General features: G+C 40.5%; 1 protein-coding gene across 4 annotated transcripts in view; it reads left to right on the forward strand.

Moving 5' to 3' along the window:
* The first annotated feature begins 831 nt into the window (after positions 1 to 831).
* LOC111980788 (protein POF1B) overlaps positions 832 to 16,365 on the forward strand; it is a 36,535-nt gene continuing 21,001 nt past the window's right edge. For 2 of the 4 annotated variants that reach the window (XM_024011774.2, XM_070449430.1), the window contains exons 1-2: positions 832 to 1,433; positions 3,683 to 3,808. In XM_024011774.2, coding sequence (XP_023867542.1) covers positions 1,062 to 1,433; positions 3,683 to 3,808 — 498 coding nt within the window. In that variant the 5' untranslated portion in view covers positions 832 to 1,061. The remainder of the gene's footprint in view (positions 1,434 to 3,682; positions 3,809 to 16,365) is intronic. The other 2 variants (XM_070449429.1, XM_024011775.3) reach the window with 2 other exon arrangements.

Consider the following 16,365-nt stretch of genomic DNA (forward strand, 5'->3'; position numbering starts at 1 on the left):
ATCACAAACCCCCGAGGCGCCTTATTGCTATTATAAACTGGTTACCAACGTAATTAGATCAGTAAAAATATATGTTTTGTCATACCCGTGTTATACGGTCTGATATCAAATCAAACTTTATTTGTCACATGTGCCGAATACAACAAGTGTAAACCTTACCGTGAAATGCTTACTTACAAGCCCTTAACCAACAGTGCAGTTCAAGAAGAGTTAAGAAATGATTTACCAAATAAAATAATAAAAAGTAACACAATAACATAATAACGAGGCTATACAGGGGGTACTGGTACCGAGTCAGTCTGCGGGGGTACAGGTTAGTTGAGGTAATTTGTACGTGTAGATAGGGGTGAAGTGACTATGCATAGATAATAAACAGCGTGGTTGTCAGCCAATCAGTATTCAGGGCTCGAACCACCCAGTTTATCATTATTTTTAAGCACCGAACACAAGGGTGGACAGTTGAATAACCAAGTAAGAAGGAAATTACCTGATTTTAGAATGTGCACACAAGAATTGTCTCACTGTACCACAGGTCAAAATAGACTATGCATTATATATATATATATATATAAGGCACGATTTCCAAAAATCGAACGCACCTCCGCAGGCTGTAGTAGCCTACAGGTCAACACCTGGAACTATCATACAGATTACAATTTTATACAGTGTATCTGTGGCATGCCCTGTATTGTATATGTTGGTTGCCTCCCACATTACATTTTCCCGCCCATTCAAGGTAGGCGATATTCCATCTGATTTGAGAACGAAGCACACTATGTCAGCAAGTCATTTGCATAGACCGCCGCCCCCCAACGCTTTAGTTGCGTAGTCTATTATGCAAATCACTTTCTCTTTCAAGGAAGTTCAGCGTTTCATAGGGACTGGACTTATTTGATTTAGCCTTCACTCTGCAACTATTTTTCATGAAGTAGGCTATTCGATTGTCTTCGATAATAAAGGTCGCATGCGAGCACACATGGTCTAACAAGGCCACTTTGTGGATAAACTTGGTAAATAACCGTTTTCAAAGTTTCTGTCTGGGCGTAATTCTTCGCAGCAAGATGTCTATTCACAATACCTCCACATCATACAGGACCGTCAACCTCTCGTCGGACCCGGCCACCACAGTTCTATCCTCGGGCCAATACATCGACGGTTACAGAACTATGAGTGTTTCGCCTGCTCCGGTACAGTATGGTATCGGTAATGGCTACGAGACCGTGCGCTACCTGATGCCCGTACAGCAGCAGATGCAGCAGCAGCAGATGATGCAGCAGCAGATGATGCAGCAGCAGCAGATGCAGTACGTACTGGTCAACCAGGCCCCTCAGGTTATGCAGCAAATGGTGTCACCTGTATATTTGCAGAGTATGCAGAGGGTCAGCGTGAGTAGTTTGGATGAATCGGACATCTACCGACAACAACATGTAGAGGTGAGTTTATTACAACACACTGTATGATGTGTGTGATTGGGAGTGATGGGGTTAATGCCTAAAAGAGTACGAGTTTAACATTTATAATATTTGTATATCATTTATTTTAAGAATGTAAAGAACTGTTTACACTTGGGCATCATCTTACTGATGATCTTTGTGGCTCAGTAGAAAATCCATACATGTGCAAATAAGAGAACAATTTGTCAGTGCAGGTCGACATGACAGGTATATCATAATCTGCCCAGTGCATTGTCTTTACACCATTCATTCTTTCTTTGATACTGTACAGAAAAAAGCCACATGCTTGCTTGTGATAGTGATTTGGCAGTTGGCTAAAGGAACAACATTTTGCTCCAGTATAACCCTGAGGGCTTCATTTGAACAAACCTAATGCAATGGTAAATCTAAGCTTTGGTGGTAGCCCTAGGGGTGTGTCAGAAATATTTTTGCTATTTTCACAACCAGAATTATGGGCGAGTAGCTGGTGGTGGCGGGAAATGGCTGGGTTTTGATGAATAAACAAGTTGAAGGTTTGTAGAGGCTTGGCCACTCACTGGCCAATCAAAAAGTGCTCCATGGCTAAATATGTGGTTCGTTCAAGTTGTGCATTTATGGTCTTTTATGTATTGCGTTGTCATTCACTCCAATTTGAATGTTATTCCAATATAGAGCCTAAATAGCCTACAGAAACAAAATAACAAAATGTAGGCCTATCCCTAATTTGCTAAATATGTTTAACATATTTTTGAACATTAATTGCATGGCTTTAATATGGAAATATATTGTTAGAATATAATTCGCACTGATATAGGCCTACTGTAAAATGCATAATGTCTGAGCCATGGACTTGCCAAATGTTGTCAATAAGCAAGATTACATTCACTATTAATTAGACCTTGAAAGACAGTGAATAATTCTAATAAAACGTAACAACAACTTGTTTTAAATAGGCTATGTCTAAATACAGTTAGAGGCACCATCATTTTCCCCCGTGGGCATATAATATTAGGCCTAAAAGACAACGTAGACTATGGAGGTTTTTACACACATTCAAACTTTTCACAGGACACGGAAAAAGATCCAATATAAAGAGAAAGGGGGACTGTCCACTCACTGTTACTGCTTCCAAATATATATATATATAGCTATAGCATACCATCGCTGTCGATATGGCCAGTAGTGACTTTGCCACGTGAAAGGTAAACAAACAAACAGGCAATATAACCTACAAGCGGATTCAGCACCATGGACAGACAATTGTCGCGATTTGACAGTTCGGTCCAACAGAGGAAAGTGGAAGAGTTTTTTTTTTCAAATCAAAATGATAAATTATTTTTAAATTACTTGATGTTCCTAAACAAGCTTCCTATAGTCACTGACACCTTTCATAGAATGGGCATTGCACATAATGAGTCTAAACATTTCAGAGAAGCTGGACAAAAATCATGTCCAATATAAATAAATAAAAAACAATGTCTGTTGACTATTTTGCTGTTTGTGATATTTTCATAAAACATTGGTGATGTAGGCCTACATAAGGCTACTGTTTGTGCCTCAGCTGGTAAAATCAATGCCATAACCAATTGCATTAGGCAGGCCTACCCCTAAGACTAGCTTTTGGTCGGTCTTAAATATCTTTGGTTGCTCTCATTGAAATTGGCATATTGGTGCATGTTTTTAAGGACACACCTCATATTTCCGCCTCTCTCATCTCAGCACAAGACCGCTGATGTTAGACAGGTAAATTGCCGAACCTGTCGTAGGTCTGGAAAATGCCAGTATGCCAGTTTTACGCAATTTTCAAAATTGCAAACTAACGTATGTTTCACATTTGAGCCTCCTTTATACTTCCAGCCTGAAAATGCATCTCTGAGCCTGAGAAAAGCACACCGATGAAAGAAGCATGCTTTCCTGAATGCTTGTCTTTGCTTGGATCCCACAGGGTACTCCTGTTATGGAGCCACACCTAGTCAAGTTTAAACCAGCCGTCACACCTTATTACAACGAAATAATAAATCAACTTCTTACACCCCTCTGATTCAGCAGCCCCAGTCATCACTCTAATCTGCAGCAGTGTTTCTCGTTGAACTTTCAGGTTCATCATCAAACCAGTGCCACAGAAATACAAGTATTTTTCCTTCTTAGAAATGTGATGTGTAACACAAATTACATATTAAGTGCTACCAGTAATATTCTAGAACCTATACTCTTAATGACCCTGTGCCTGTTTTTTTTGCTTCCTTCAGAGTATCGATGGGAAAACTCCTTCTGTCTTCAGCCAGACGTCTAGCTCCATCAAGAGCCCTGAGCCTGGTGTCGGAGAGGAGGAGGAGGAAGAGGAGGAGGAAGAGGAGGAGGAGGAGGAGGTGGTGGTGAGAGGGACTATACACACCTGCACACACATCGAATTTACTTGCGTACTGCTCTTCACACAAGAGACACACACACATACACCTTCCTACATGCAAACCTGTTTAGTGCACATGAAAGCATCTAATTACACATGCACACACACACACCTGCACAGGGCACACACACAAATATGCACTTACACACGCAAGACCTGACATGCACACATTTTATTTTTATTCAAAATACAATTGTAAGGAAACCAGCTGCGATAGGATTGTGAGTTTGCTCAACAAAAAATATGTTGAGGAAACTCACAACAAAAAGTTTGTTTGAACATTTTTTTGAGCAAACTCTCAATGGCAGCTGGTTGCCTTACAATTGTATGTTGAATCAACATCTTTTGTTTTCACAGTGTGGGTGTACAGCACTGCACTTAAGTCAATTATTCATGCAAGTAGTCATGCAAGCACACTGTAAATAATGCTGAGAGCTAACACACACACACAGCAGTCCTGGAATATATTTGCCTGCCTGGACCTTTATTTCTGGAGTCAGGTCTATTGACCGTTTATGACCCTTGACCCTGTTCACAGCTGTTTCTCAAATAACTTTTATGGAACTATGGTAATTACCTAATGGTGCGGTCATTGTATTGAGCACTTAAGCTTGGCCTAGTTTGACCTAGTGGTGGCTTTGGAGCTTTTAACATGCCTTTACCAGAACAATGAGCCAATCACACACACACCTTTGACTAAAGTTTGGCCTTTTCGATACAGTTGGTTTTATGAATAGAGAACACTAACAGTATTACAGCTGAACTTTGTTCATCAGCGTTGTCCCTAGTCTTATGCAACGCTATGCGTGGGGGCAGGTTAGGGTGCGGCATGCCACCCTGTTACCAAGAAGCCTTTGCTGTGGTCAGAGGYGGCAGCTCTTTTTGATCAGACCAGAGATGCCATGATGATAGCTGTTGTCAGAACAGAGAAAAAAAACTTTATTCATGTGTGGTGTTGTTATYACCTGGCTTTCATCTCAATTTGCTGGCTGCACATTAACTGGCTTATTGCTGTTCAGTATTGTTTTGTCAAATAATCATCACGGCATACTTGGGTCATGTCAAAGTGTGTGTGACTGAGTGTGTGAGTACATGTGTGTGTGTTAATGTGTAGATTTTGTCTGACCGAGGATATCTTTTTAGCCACTTGAAGAGGCATACTGAGCATCTGAGGAGTTATTAGCATATTGTCTTTGTTTAAGTTGTTCTAKGTTATTGTCATCTCACTTTGTGTTGTGACATGCCTATGTTGTTCAGGCTTGCATTCAAMATATTTTAAGAATGAAATGAAGCATTAATTCATTCCAAGATCAAGACGCTTCAGGGCGTACAGCCGTAGACTTAGCGTTCTTCAGGGCGTACAGCCATAGACTTAGCGTTATTCAGGGATTCAGTTTCCTTTCTCACTGAATCACATAGAACATATCCATTAATCACTAGTGATTGTCAGGTACATTGTGAAGGGAGGACTGATCCAGCTTGTTCCTAACCACACCACACCTATGTGTGCTATTGTATCTGGAAGAGGTGAGGTTGAAAGACAGAATTCTAGGTTTCTTACTTTCTTCACACTAAGGAAAAACCACAGCACTCTAACGTGAATGTTAGTTTCCCCCTATAAAGATTTTGGGATTTAAAGTGATGTCAAAACAAATTTCAGTCAGCTTTGTTGCCCTGAGGGACTAAGATAATCACTTATCTTCTAATCTTCTGCTTGCATGACTATGGAAAATGTAGGCAAGTTAGTAGACGGCTGTACACACAGGAACTTTCTCTCACTCCCAAGTTAGATTACTTTGTGCAGGCCCGGTCCTGGCCACTCTTCCGCCCTAGGCGAGGCAAAAATAATTGCAGCCCTTCTAAACCCTGCAAATCTACACTAGTCCCAGTAAGCTAAATTATGTTGAAAAGACGTCTATAATACGAATTTTTGCGACGTTGAAGTTAGGTTCATTTTAGCTTCTGAATGAAAGGTTAAAATACTTATTTCCCGGACGTTGAAATTAGGTTCATTATCGGTTCTGAATGAAAGTTGATAAGACGTCAGTTATAGATACAAATAGTTACAAATCAACGCTGGTCCAGACCATACCAAATCTGAACCAAACATTGATGTCTATATTTGGCCCAAATCAAGGCTGGTCCAGACCGGACCAAATCCGAACCAAACATGGACGTCAATGATTGGTTCAAGGCCAGTCCGGACCGCACCAAAAAAAGACAGCCGGACGAGACAGGACCAAAAGATATCAGTGTTGGTCCGTGCTTAATTGGGTGTAGCCTACAGATACCAATTCCGATTTTTTTTTGGACTGCGGGGAAATTAAATGTTGTAATTTTTCCACACTGAATTCTTATACATTTCCATCCAAAAGAGCAATTGTCCAATAACTATGCTTCAAATGTTGATTTCATACATTGTGACGATAATGACACATCATGAGAATGGCCGCAAGTGTTCAGATAAGCATGACATTCTCTTTTTTCAACCTATTTATTGAATATCTGTTGAATTATCGGCCGATACTGATATAGCGGTAAAAGGCCAATATCGGCGATCATGAACCGATATATCGGTCGGACTCTAAATGTTTCTATGTCAAACTTGTTTTTTGCATATAGGCAGCAGCCAGTTTAATTGCCATTTGGATCTAGACAGGTTCTTTCAGTCTCTGGCCTGTGTTCCCACGATACACTAACAGCCCAGCGATGATAATGACTGGGCTTGGCATTTTATTGGCACACTGCTGCCCTTGATGATGAAGATTGGGAGCACAAGGTACATACATGTAGTTGATTACTCAATAACTAGTGGTTACAGGCCTGTACACAGTAAAATGGTTTGCTGATCATTTTGGTTCTGTGTTGTATGTGTTGAGTGCTGTGCGTGTGTGCCTGTGTGTGCGTGTGCGAGTTTGTGTGTTTGTGTATGACCAAACAGACCTCAATTTTATTTGCATATGTCCTTGTTATTGTTTATCTTATGCCTTCACATTCCTGTGAGGTCCCTCCAGTGTCAAATGGTCAGACTGTTAGAAAGCTAACACTCCCTCCCACTCTACACAGGCAGTGTCACAATACCCCAAACTCTGCTGTTACAGTGTAACACTGATGCCCTGGGCMCTGGTTCATACTCCTGTCCTGACCTACATCAGTATTCACATGGACACACAGGGCCTTTGTGGATAAGGCAATACCGTCTAGAAGKACTGGACACACTTCCAGGTGGAGCCATCATTATGTATTGCCTTCAAGTTTTAGATTACAGATGTATAGATAGTTAAAGGAGATTGCTGTCTCAGATTCTATACAAAAATACATTTGTTTGAAGGGATCACATTTTTATTTAGATCAAATTGTATGTGATACAAACCAGATACAAGTGTGCTTTTCACTCTAGATAAATGAGTCTGTCTGGGTTTATAAGGGCTTTCTTAAGAAAATGGAGGAATTTGAAATAGGGTCTGATCAGTGACTATAGAATGTCTCTGTTTAGTAATATCCTACTCCCCCCAGAGAGGGGAAGCTGGTTCAGCTGGATGGATGTGTACAGTGTAGTAGGGATTTTAAGGGCAATTCCATGCTAGCATRGCCTGGAAATATGTTTGGTATCTCAGATTAATCTGTCAGTTCTCACATAGAAACTTAATTGGGAGGAAGGATGTTTAATATGCTTTTACATTTGTAACACAAACCATTTTTGAGAAAATCATGATTAAAGTGACAATTTTAGGCCTTATTTAGAGCCATACAGGCCTCATGTAAGACCCAATGATCCATGAACTATACATTATACAGACAACACCTCCTAACAGTGTGCTCTAAAATATGGAGCATCACTACATTCTGAAATACAATTTTACACATGAATGAGAACTCCCTCAGATGGTGATTTGCTAAATGCGCAATCCTACAGGTTAATGACCTATAATGTCAATTTCTATGTATAAAATGTATAATTTCTTCAGAAGGAGCAGAGAGCCACTCTGGAAATGTGATGTGTTTTAAGAGTGTATTGTTCTAAAAATTTGCTAAATCAAATATATATTTTTTGAGATGATAATAATCAAATTKAATGTGAAAATGTTTATTTCAGAATATAGCCATACATATTTTATAGCACACTGTTAGGAGTATGACACCAAGGTTTTGTCTGTATCATGTACGGTTCATAGATCATAGGGCCTTACAGGAGGCATGTATAGGTCTAAAAGGGGCCTAAAATGGTCACTATCATCATGATTTTCTCAAAAAATGGGTTGTGATACAAATGTAAAAATCATGTTAAACATCCTTCCTCCCAATGAAGTGAGAATTGCCAGAACATTCTGTGATACCTAAAAATATATTTGGACTTAGCAGCTGTGGAATTGCCCTTAAAATACTTTGACTTGGTTGGGCAATCTCCTAACAGCAATCCTTCAGAGCTGGTTGTTAATTAACTATGATAAGGATAAGCATATTCAGCTCATAATGACATGTTGTCTTGACTCACAGCCAACATCCTAATGATATAGCCCATGTGCATGCAATACAACATAGAAAGATAAGAATGTAAAATAGAAGGGCTTGTTTGTTTCTGCATTCTTCTAGCACAATATCTATAGCTCAGCTAACACCTTTATTTTTCTCATTCTCTTTTATCTGCTTCTCCCTGCTTTCCCACCGTTTCTCCTGCTTTACTATCACTCTCACCCTCCTATACCATTACCCCATAGTTTTCTCTCCTATACCATTAACTCATAGTTGAACTCTCCTTCTCCAATACACATTCTACAGCCTGAGGTCAGCATAACCCCTACACTAGTGCCCTGGTTCACTTGGACACAGATATACAGTACCAGTGAAAAGTTTGGACACACCTACTCATTCAAGGGTTTTTCTTTATTTTTACTATTTTCTACATTGTAAAATAATAGTGAAGACATCAAAACTATTAAATAATATATATGGAAGCATGTACAGTTGAAGTCGGAAGTTTACATACACTTAGGTTGGAGCCATTAAAATTAGTTTTTCAACCGCTCCACAAATGTCTTGTTAACAAGCTATAGTTTTGGCAAGTCGGTTAGGACATCTACTTTGTACATGACACAAGTAATTTTTCCAACAATTGATTACAGACAGATTATTTCACTTATAATTCACTGTATCACAATTCCAGTGGGTCAGAAGTTTACATACACTAAGTTGACTGTGCCTTTAAACAGCTTGGACAATTCCAGAAAATTATGTCATGGCTTTAGAAGCTTCTGATAGGCTAATTGACATAATTTGAGTCAATTGGAGGTGTACCTGTGGATGTATTTCAAGACCACCTTCAAACTCAGTGCCTCTTTGCTTGACAACATGGGGGCAAAAGAAATCAGCCAAGATCTCAGAAAAAAAATTGTAGAGCTCCACAAGTCTTGGTTCGTCCTTGGGAGCAATTTCCAAACGCCTGAAGGTACCACGTTCATCTGTACAAACAATAGTACGCAAGTATAAACACCATGGGACCACGCAGCCGTCATACCACTCAGGAAGGAGACGCATTCTGAGATAAATGTACTTTGGTGCGAAAAGTGCAAATCAATCCCAGAACAACAGCAAAGGACTTGTGAAGATGCTGGAGGAAACAGGTACAAAAGTATCTATATCCACAGTAAAACGAGACCTATATCAACATAACCTGAAAGGCCACTCAGCAAGGAAAAGCCACTGCTCCAAAACTGCCATAAAAAATCCAGACTATGGTTTGCAACTGCACATTGGGACAAAGATCGTACTTTTTGGAGAAATGTCCTCTGATCTGATGAAACTGTTTGGCCATAATGACCATCGTTATGTTTGGAGGAAAAAGGGGGAGGTTTGCAAGCCGAAGAACACCATCCCAACCGTGAAGCACGGGGGTGGCAGCATCATGTTGTGGGGGTGCTTTGCTGCAGGAGGAACTGGTGCACTTCACAAAATAGAAGGCATCATGAGGATGGAAAATATGTGGATATATTGAAGCAACATCTCAAGACATCAGTCAGGAAGTTAAAGCTTGGTCGCAAATGGGTCTTCCAACTGGACAATGACCACAAGAATACTTTCAAAGTTGTGGCAAAATGGCTTAAGGACAACAAGTCAAGTATTGGAGTGGCCATCACAAAGCCCTGACCTCAATCCTATAGAAAACGTGTGGCTGAACTGAAAAGCGTGTGCGAGCAAGGAGGCCTACAACCTGACTCAGTTACACCAGCTCTGTCAGGAGGAATGGGCCAAAATTCACCCAACTTATTGTGGGAAGCTTGTGGAAGGCTACCCAAAACGTTTGACCCAAATAAACAATTTAAAGGCAATGCTACCAAATACTAATTGAGTGTATGTAAACTTCTGACCCACTGGGAATGTGATGAAAGAAATAAACGCTGAAATAAATCATTCTCTCTACTATTATTCTGACATTTCACATTCTTCACCTAAAACAGGGAATTTTTACTAGGATTAATGTCAGTAATTGTGAAAAACTGAGTTTTAAATGTATTTGGCTAAGGTGTAATGTAAACTTCCGACTTCAACTGTAGTAACCAAACAAGTGTAAAACAAATCAAAATATATTTTACATTTTAGATTCTTCAAAGTAGCCACCCTTTGCCTTGATGACAGCTTTGCACACTCTTAGCATTCTCTCAACCAGCTTCTCCTGGAATGCTTTTCCAACAGTCTTGAAGGAGTTCCCACATATACTGAGCACTTGTTGGCTGCATTTCCTTCACTCTGTGGTCCAACTCATCCCAAAACATCTCAATTGGGTTGAGGTTGGGTGATTGTGGAGGCCAGGTCATCTGATGCAGAACTCCATCACTCTTCTTGGTCAAATACAGCCTGGAGGTGTGTTGGGTCATTGTCCTGTTGGAAAAACAAATGATAGTCCCACTAAGTGCAAACCATATGGGCTGGTGTATTGCTGCAGAATGTTGTYGTAGCCATGCTGGTTAAGTGTGCCTTGAATTCTAAATAAATCACTGACAGTGTAACCAGCAAAGCACCCCCACACCATCACACCTCCTCCTCCATGCTTCATGGTGGGAACCCCACATGCGAAGATCATCCGTTCACCTACTCTGCGTCTCACAAAGAGACGCGCAGTTGGAATCAAAAATCTCCAACTTGGTCTCATCAGACCAAAGGACAGATTTCCACCGGTCTAATGTCTATTGCTCATGTTTCTTGGCCCAAGCAAATCTCTTCTTCTTATTGATGTCCTTTAAAATCAAATTAAATTTTATTAGTCACATGCGCCGAATACAACAGGTGAACCTTACAGTGAAATTCTTACTTACAAGCCCCTAACCAACAATGCAGTTTAGTAGTGGTTTCCTTTTAGTAGTGGTTTCTTTGCAGCAATTCGACCATGAAGGCCTGATTCACGCAGTCTCCTCTGAACAGTTGATGTTGATATGTGTCTGTAACTTTAACTCTGTGAGGTGCAATCTGAGGTGCAGTAAATTGCCAATTTCTGAGGCTGGTAACTCTAATGAACTTATCCTCTACAGCAAAGGTAACTCTGGGTCTTCCTTTCCTGTGGCGGTCCTCATGAGATCCAGTTTCATCATAGTGCTTGATGGATTTTGCGACTGCATTTGAAGAAACTTTCAAAGTTCTTGAAATGTTCTGCATTGACTTACCTTCTTAAAGTAATGATGGACTGTCGTTTCTCTTTGCTTATTTGAGCTGTTCTTGCCATAATATGGACTTGGTCTTTTACCAAATAGGGCTATCTTCTGTATACTACCCCTACCTTGTCACAACACAGCTGATTGCCTCACATGAATTTTTAACGCTTAACAAGGCACACCTGTTAATTGCAATGCATTCCAGGTGACTACCTCATGAAGCTGGTTGAGAGAATGCCAAGAGTGTGCAAAGCTGTCATCAAGGCAAAGGGTGGCAACTTAATTTAACACTTTTTTTGGTTACTACATGATTCCATATGTGTTATTTCATAGTTTTGATGTCGTCACTATTATTCTACAATGTATAAAATAGTAAATATAAAGAAAAACCCTTGAATTAGTAAGTGTGTCCAAACTTTTGACTGGTACTATAGGTTTAACTATATGGAAACAGATACAAATGTAGTATCTTAATTTAAGCCAGTTTGCTACAGCTGAAAAATGATCCTGCAGTAACAGGAAATGTGAATTATTATGTGGATTATATGGACATTTTCCATAAGGGAAAATCAAGTCTGACGTTTCAAAGTGGAAATTACAAACTTCAGAAGCCTTTTTAAACTTCAAATACACTACACGTATAAACAAGCATTGCATGAAAGTTCTCCTGCAACAGGGTTATCAAATTAAAATCTTTAGGTTTGACTCATAGGGTATCTTGACCTTACAGTCTGGTAACCTATGTGTATTTGTATAGATATAGAAAAGTTTCACTCAGGGTATAGCTAACCTCACCATTGTGCTTGAACTTAGTTATGCATGCCCAGTTCAGTTGTATCCATATAAGTTTAACTCCGTGCTATGGAGGGGCAGCAGCATAAAGTGTTTACAGAGCCTGTTGCTTCTTGCCTCAGGTGTTGCTCTGTTCTCCAAACCGGTTGAGTGGCAGCCAGCTTCAGGGCCAAGCCTGTCACCATAACCTCTACCAACTACCTCTCTTTCACTGGAAGAATCCCTGGAATGTTTCCATATCAGACACACCCAACCAGGAGCCAGGCAAGGTTCAAGGACACTCTTCCTCCACACGGGTGATTACACCCAAAACACAGCAGTGCAGGCAGGAGCGAGTAAGCCAAACTATCACTTATCTCTCCACATTAAAAAGCCCCTTATTAATAACCCCTTGTCACTCATCACATAGTACAGTACATGTCATAATAATATATTTATTTATTTATTTATTTAACCTTTATTTAACAAGGCAAGTCAGTTAAGAACAAATTCTTATTCACAATGACGGCATACCCCGGCCAAACCCTAACCCGGACGACGCTGGGACAATTGTTCGCCGCCCTATGGGACTCCCAATCACAGCCGGTTGTGATACAGCCTGGAATTGAACCAGGGTCTGTAGTGATGCCTCTAGCACTGAGATGCAGTTCCTTAGACCGCTGCGCCACTCAGAAGCCCAAAGGTTAGCGCCCAACATGGCGCTAATATCTGAGATGTTATGACAGAAAGGGTAGGGGAGAGAGAAGGTGAAATAGAGGGTGACCGTTTTTTAGATTATTACAGTATTATAGAGCAGTGAGGAGGAGCTCTGTGGACCCTTTCTGTCCGGAAGTAATTTCGCCATTCATTGTAGCCATTGGCGCTCTATAGAGTTGCTTTTCTCTCAAGTTTTCTTGTGTCAATTAACTTGTGACATTCCTTGATTACTCATTATACTAATGAAGTCAGATTTAATCAACAAATACGATAGTCAGTTTAAAAATGGCTAAGGGTACACAAGACTGTGTACATATCTGGCTGTGTTGGCTAAATAACTACCTATCCCATCGGACCAAGCGGGGAGAGGCTGCGCGTTTTTACAGTTCCAAGACCTGTCAGAAACGTCCAGATTACCCTACTCCAATGATGCCGGTGGATCCCAAAACTGAATTTGGATCCGCGTTAAGTAGCAATGATATTCTTCGCCACCTTTGTCTTTCGACACAAGAAATAGCTTGAACCAGTCATGACTATTCAACAAAACAAATAATTTTCAAGTTTCTTTCCAGTGAATGTCTTAGTTCTATGATTGAATAACTAGCAAAGGAGTTATGAAGTTGAGGGTGCAGTTTTTATGACGTTTGGCAATGTGGGACGAAAACTATCATTGTTCAGCCAGGAAAAAACGGGGGAAACAAGCTCGGGACAGGATATAGCTTTTTATGCCCTAATATCAGGAGCTGGCGTTTGATTAAACAATTCAGAGACTGAAACAAATACATCAGATGACAAATATTTAAGTAGAGCGACTCGATATACAAATCCTGAAATCAGCTGTAACTGTTAATGGTTAAACAAAGCTTAAAACGATGTTTCAGTGAACCTGAATCCAGAAAATTGCACGGCAAATTCTCCAGTGTTAAATCAACACGGACCATGTTAAATTTAACCCTGGGCGGTGTCTATACTGGTCCACACTTTTGAGTGTTAAATTAACAGTGTGCTTTGTGCTGACACTGTTACACTTTGTCGATGTTGGGAAATGAACACTTTCAGTGTTATGCAATAACACCTCATATAGTATTTTTAATATTGCGTTGAACCCCACTTGCTTACACCAAGAGGTTCATATCTCTTGACAAGGTTGGGTAATGGACACTTACAAAAATATTTACAGGTCTTTATTGCCACATGCTCTTATGTAAGCGCTTATACTGTAAATACTTTAGAACTGGCAGCAGACATGCTAAAACTTTAATGAATATAACCATAGACCACTTAAACTGGTACAACACTTCTTGAAAGTCACACCCCCACTAAGCCACTCCCCCAATATAATTTCCCAGTGTGCCTTGTCAATTCGAGTGAATTGTAGTTACAACCCATGACTGTGTTTATTAGTGACAGAGACATKCTTGTTGAATTCATTCATTTTCATTCCTGTGGACTTCACAAAGTGAGTTTCTACTGTAGGAAAATGTTATATTTTATACATTGTAGAATAATAGTGAAGACATCAAAACTATGAAATAACACATATGGAATCATGTAGTAACCAAAAAAGTGTTAATGAAATCAAAATGTATTTTAGATTTTAGACTTTTCAAAGTAGCCACCCTTTGCCTTAATGACAGCTTTGCATTCTCTCAACCAGTTTTCCAACAGTCGTGAAGGAGTTCCCACATATGCTGAGCACTTGTTGGCCTCTTTTCCTTCACTCTGCGGTCCAACTCACCCCAAACCATCTCAATTGGATTGAGGTTGTGTGATTGTGGAGGCCAGGTCATCTGATGCAGCACTCCATCACTCCCCTTCTTGGTCAAATAACCCTTACACAGCCTGTGTTTTGAGTCATTGTCTTGTTGAAAAACAAATGATAGTCACACTAAGCACAAACCGGAKGGGATGGCGTATCGCTGCAGAATGCTGTGTTAGCCATGCTGGTTAAGTGTGCCTTGATTTCTGCTGGTGTCACTGACAGTGTCACCAGCAAAGCAACATCACACCTCCTCCTCCATGCTTCAWGGTGGGAACCCATAATGCGGAGATCATCCGTTCACCTACTCTGCGTCTCACAAAGACACGGCCGTGGGAACCAAAAATCTCAAATTTGGACTAATCAGACCAAAGGACAGATTTCCACCGGTCTAATGTCCATTGTTCGTGTTTCTTGGCCCAAGCAAGTCTCTTCTTATTGGTGTCCTTTAGTAGTGGTTTCTTTGCAGAAATTCAACCATGAAGGCCTGATTCACGTACTCCTCTGAACAGTTTGACTGTTGATATGTGTCTGTAACTAAATTCCTGTGAAGGTGGCAATCTGGAGGTGCCAGTTTGATTGCCAATTTTCTGAGGCTGGTATTCTAATGGAACTTATCCTCTGCACAGCAGGTACTCTCTTGTGTGTCTGTCCTTTCCTGTGGACTGTCTCTTCATGTAGACTCCGAGTTTTCGTCATAGCGCTTGATGGTCTAGGTTGTAGACTGCACGACAGGTATTTTTGAAGAACTTCAACCCATCATTACTAGTTTTCTATTCTTATTCTTAAGGACAATGACAGGATTTTTCCATGGTCAAGACGAAATTGATCCTGACCCGTCATGTGTCTTAAAGGTAATATGGAGGTCCTGTCGTCAGTTAAACTCTTTTTGATTGGCTTATTTTTTGAGGTTCAAACTGTTTCTGCATTTACGCCATAAACATCATTTTCATTAACCTCGCTATATTGGGATCGACTACTTTGGATTCTCCATGGATGTGACAGCCAAGGAAGGAGACCCAGAGTTACCTCTGCTGCAGAGGATAAGTCATATATAGAATTACAGCCTCTCAGAAATTGGCAATCAAACTGACCTCAGATTGCACCTCACAGTAGTTAAGACACATATCAAACTCACTGTTCAGAGAGGTACGTGAATCAGGCCTTCATGGTTGATTTCTGCAAAGAAACCACTACTAAAGGACACCAATAGAAAGAGACTGCTTGGGCCAAGAAACACGAACAATGGACATAGACCGGTGGAATATGTCCTTTGGTCTGATAGTCCAAATTGAGATTTTTGGTTCCCACGGCCGTGTCTTTGTGAGACGCAGAGTAGGTGAACGGATGATCTCCGCATTATGGGTTCCCACCTTGAAGCATGGAGGAGGAGGTGTGATGTTGCTTTGCTGGTGACCTGTCAGTGACACCAGCAGAAATCAAGGCACACTTAACCAGCATGGGCTAAACCCTGCCATTCTGCAGCGACTAGCCCATCCCCCACCGTTCGTTGTGCTTAGTGTGTACTATCATTTTGTTTGTCTTCAACAAGACAATGCTCAAAACACGGCTGTGTAAGGGTTTATTTTGAAAGAAGGGGATGTATGGAGTGCTGCATCAGATGACTTGACT

Source organism: Salvelinus sp. IW2-2015, linkage group LG20, assembly GCF_002910315.2.
Source record: "Salvelinus sp. IW2-2015 linkage group LG20, ASM291031v2, whole genome shotgun sequence".
Lineage (NCBI taxonomy): Eukaryota > Metazoa > Chordata > Actinopteri > Salmoniformes > Salmonidae > Salvelinus > Salvelinus sp. IW2-2015.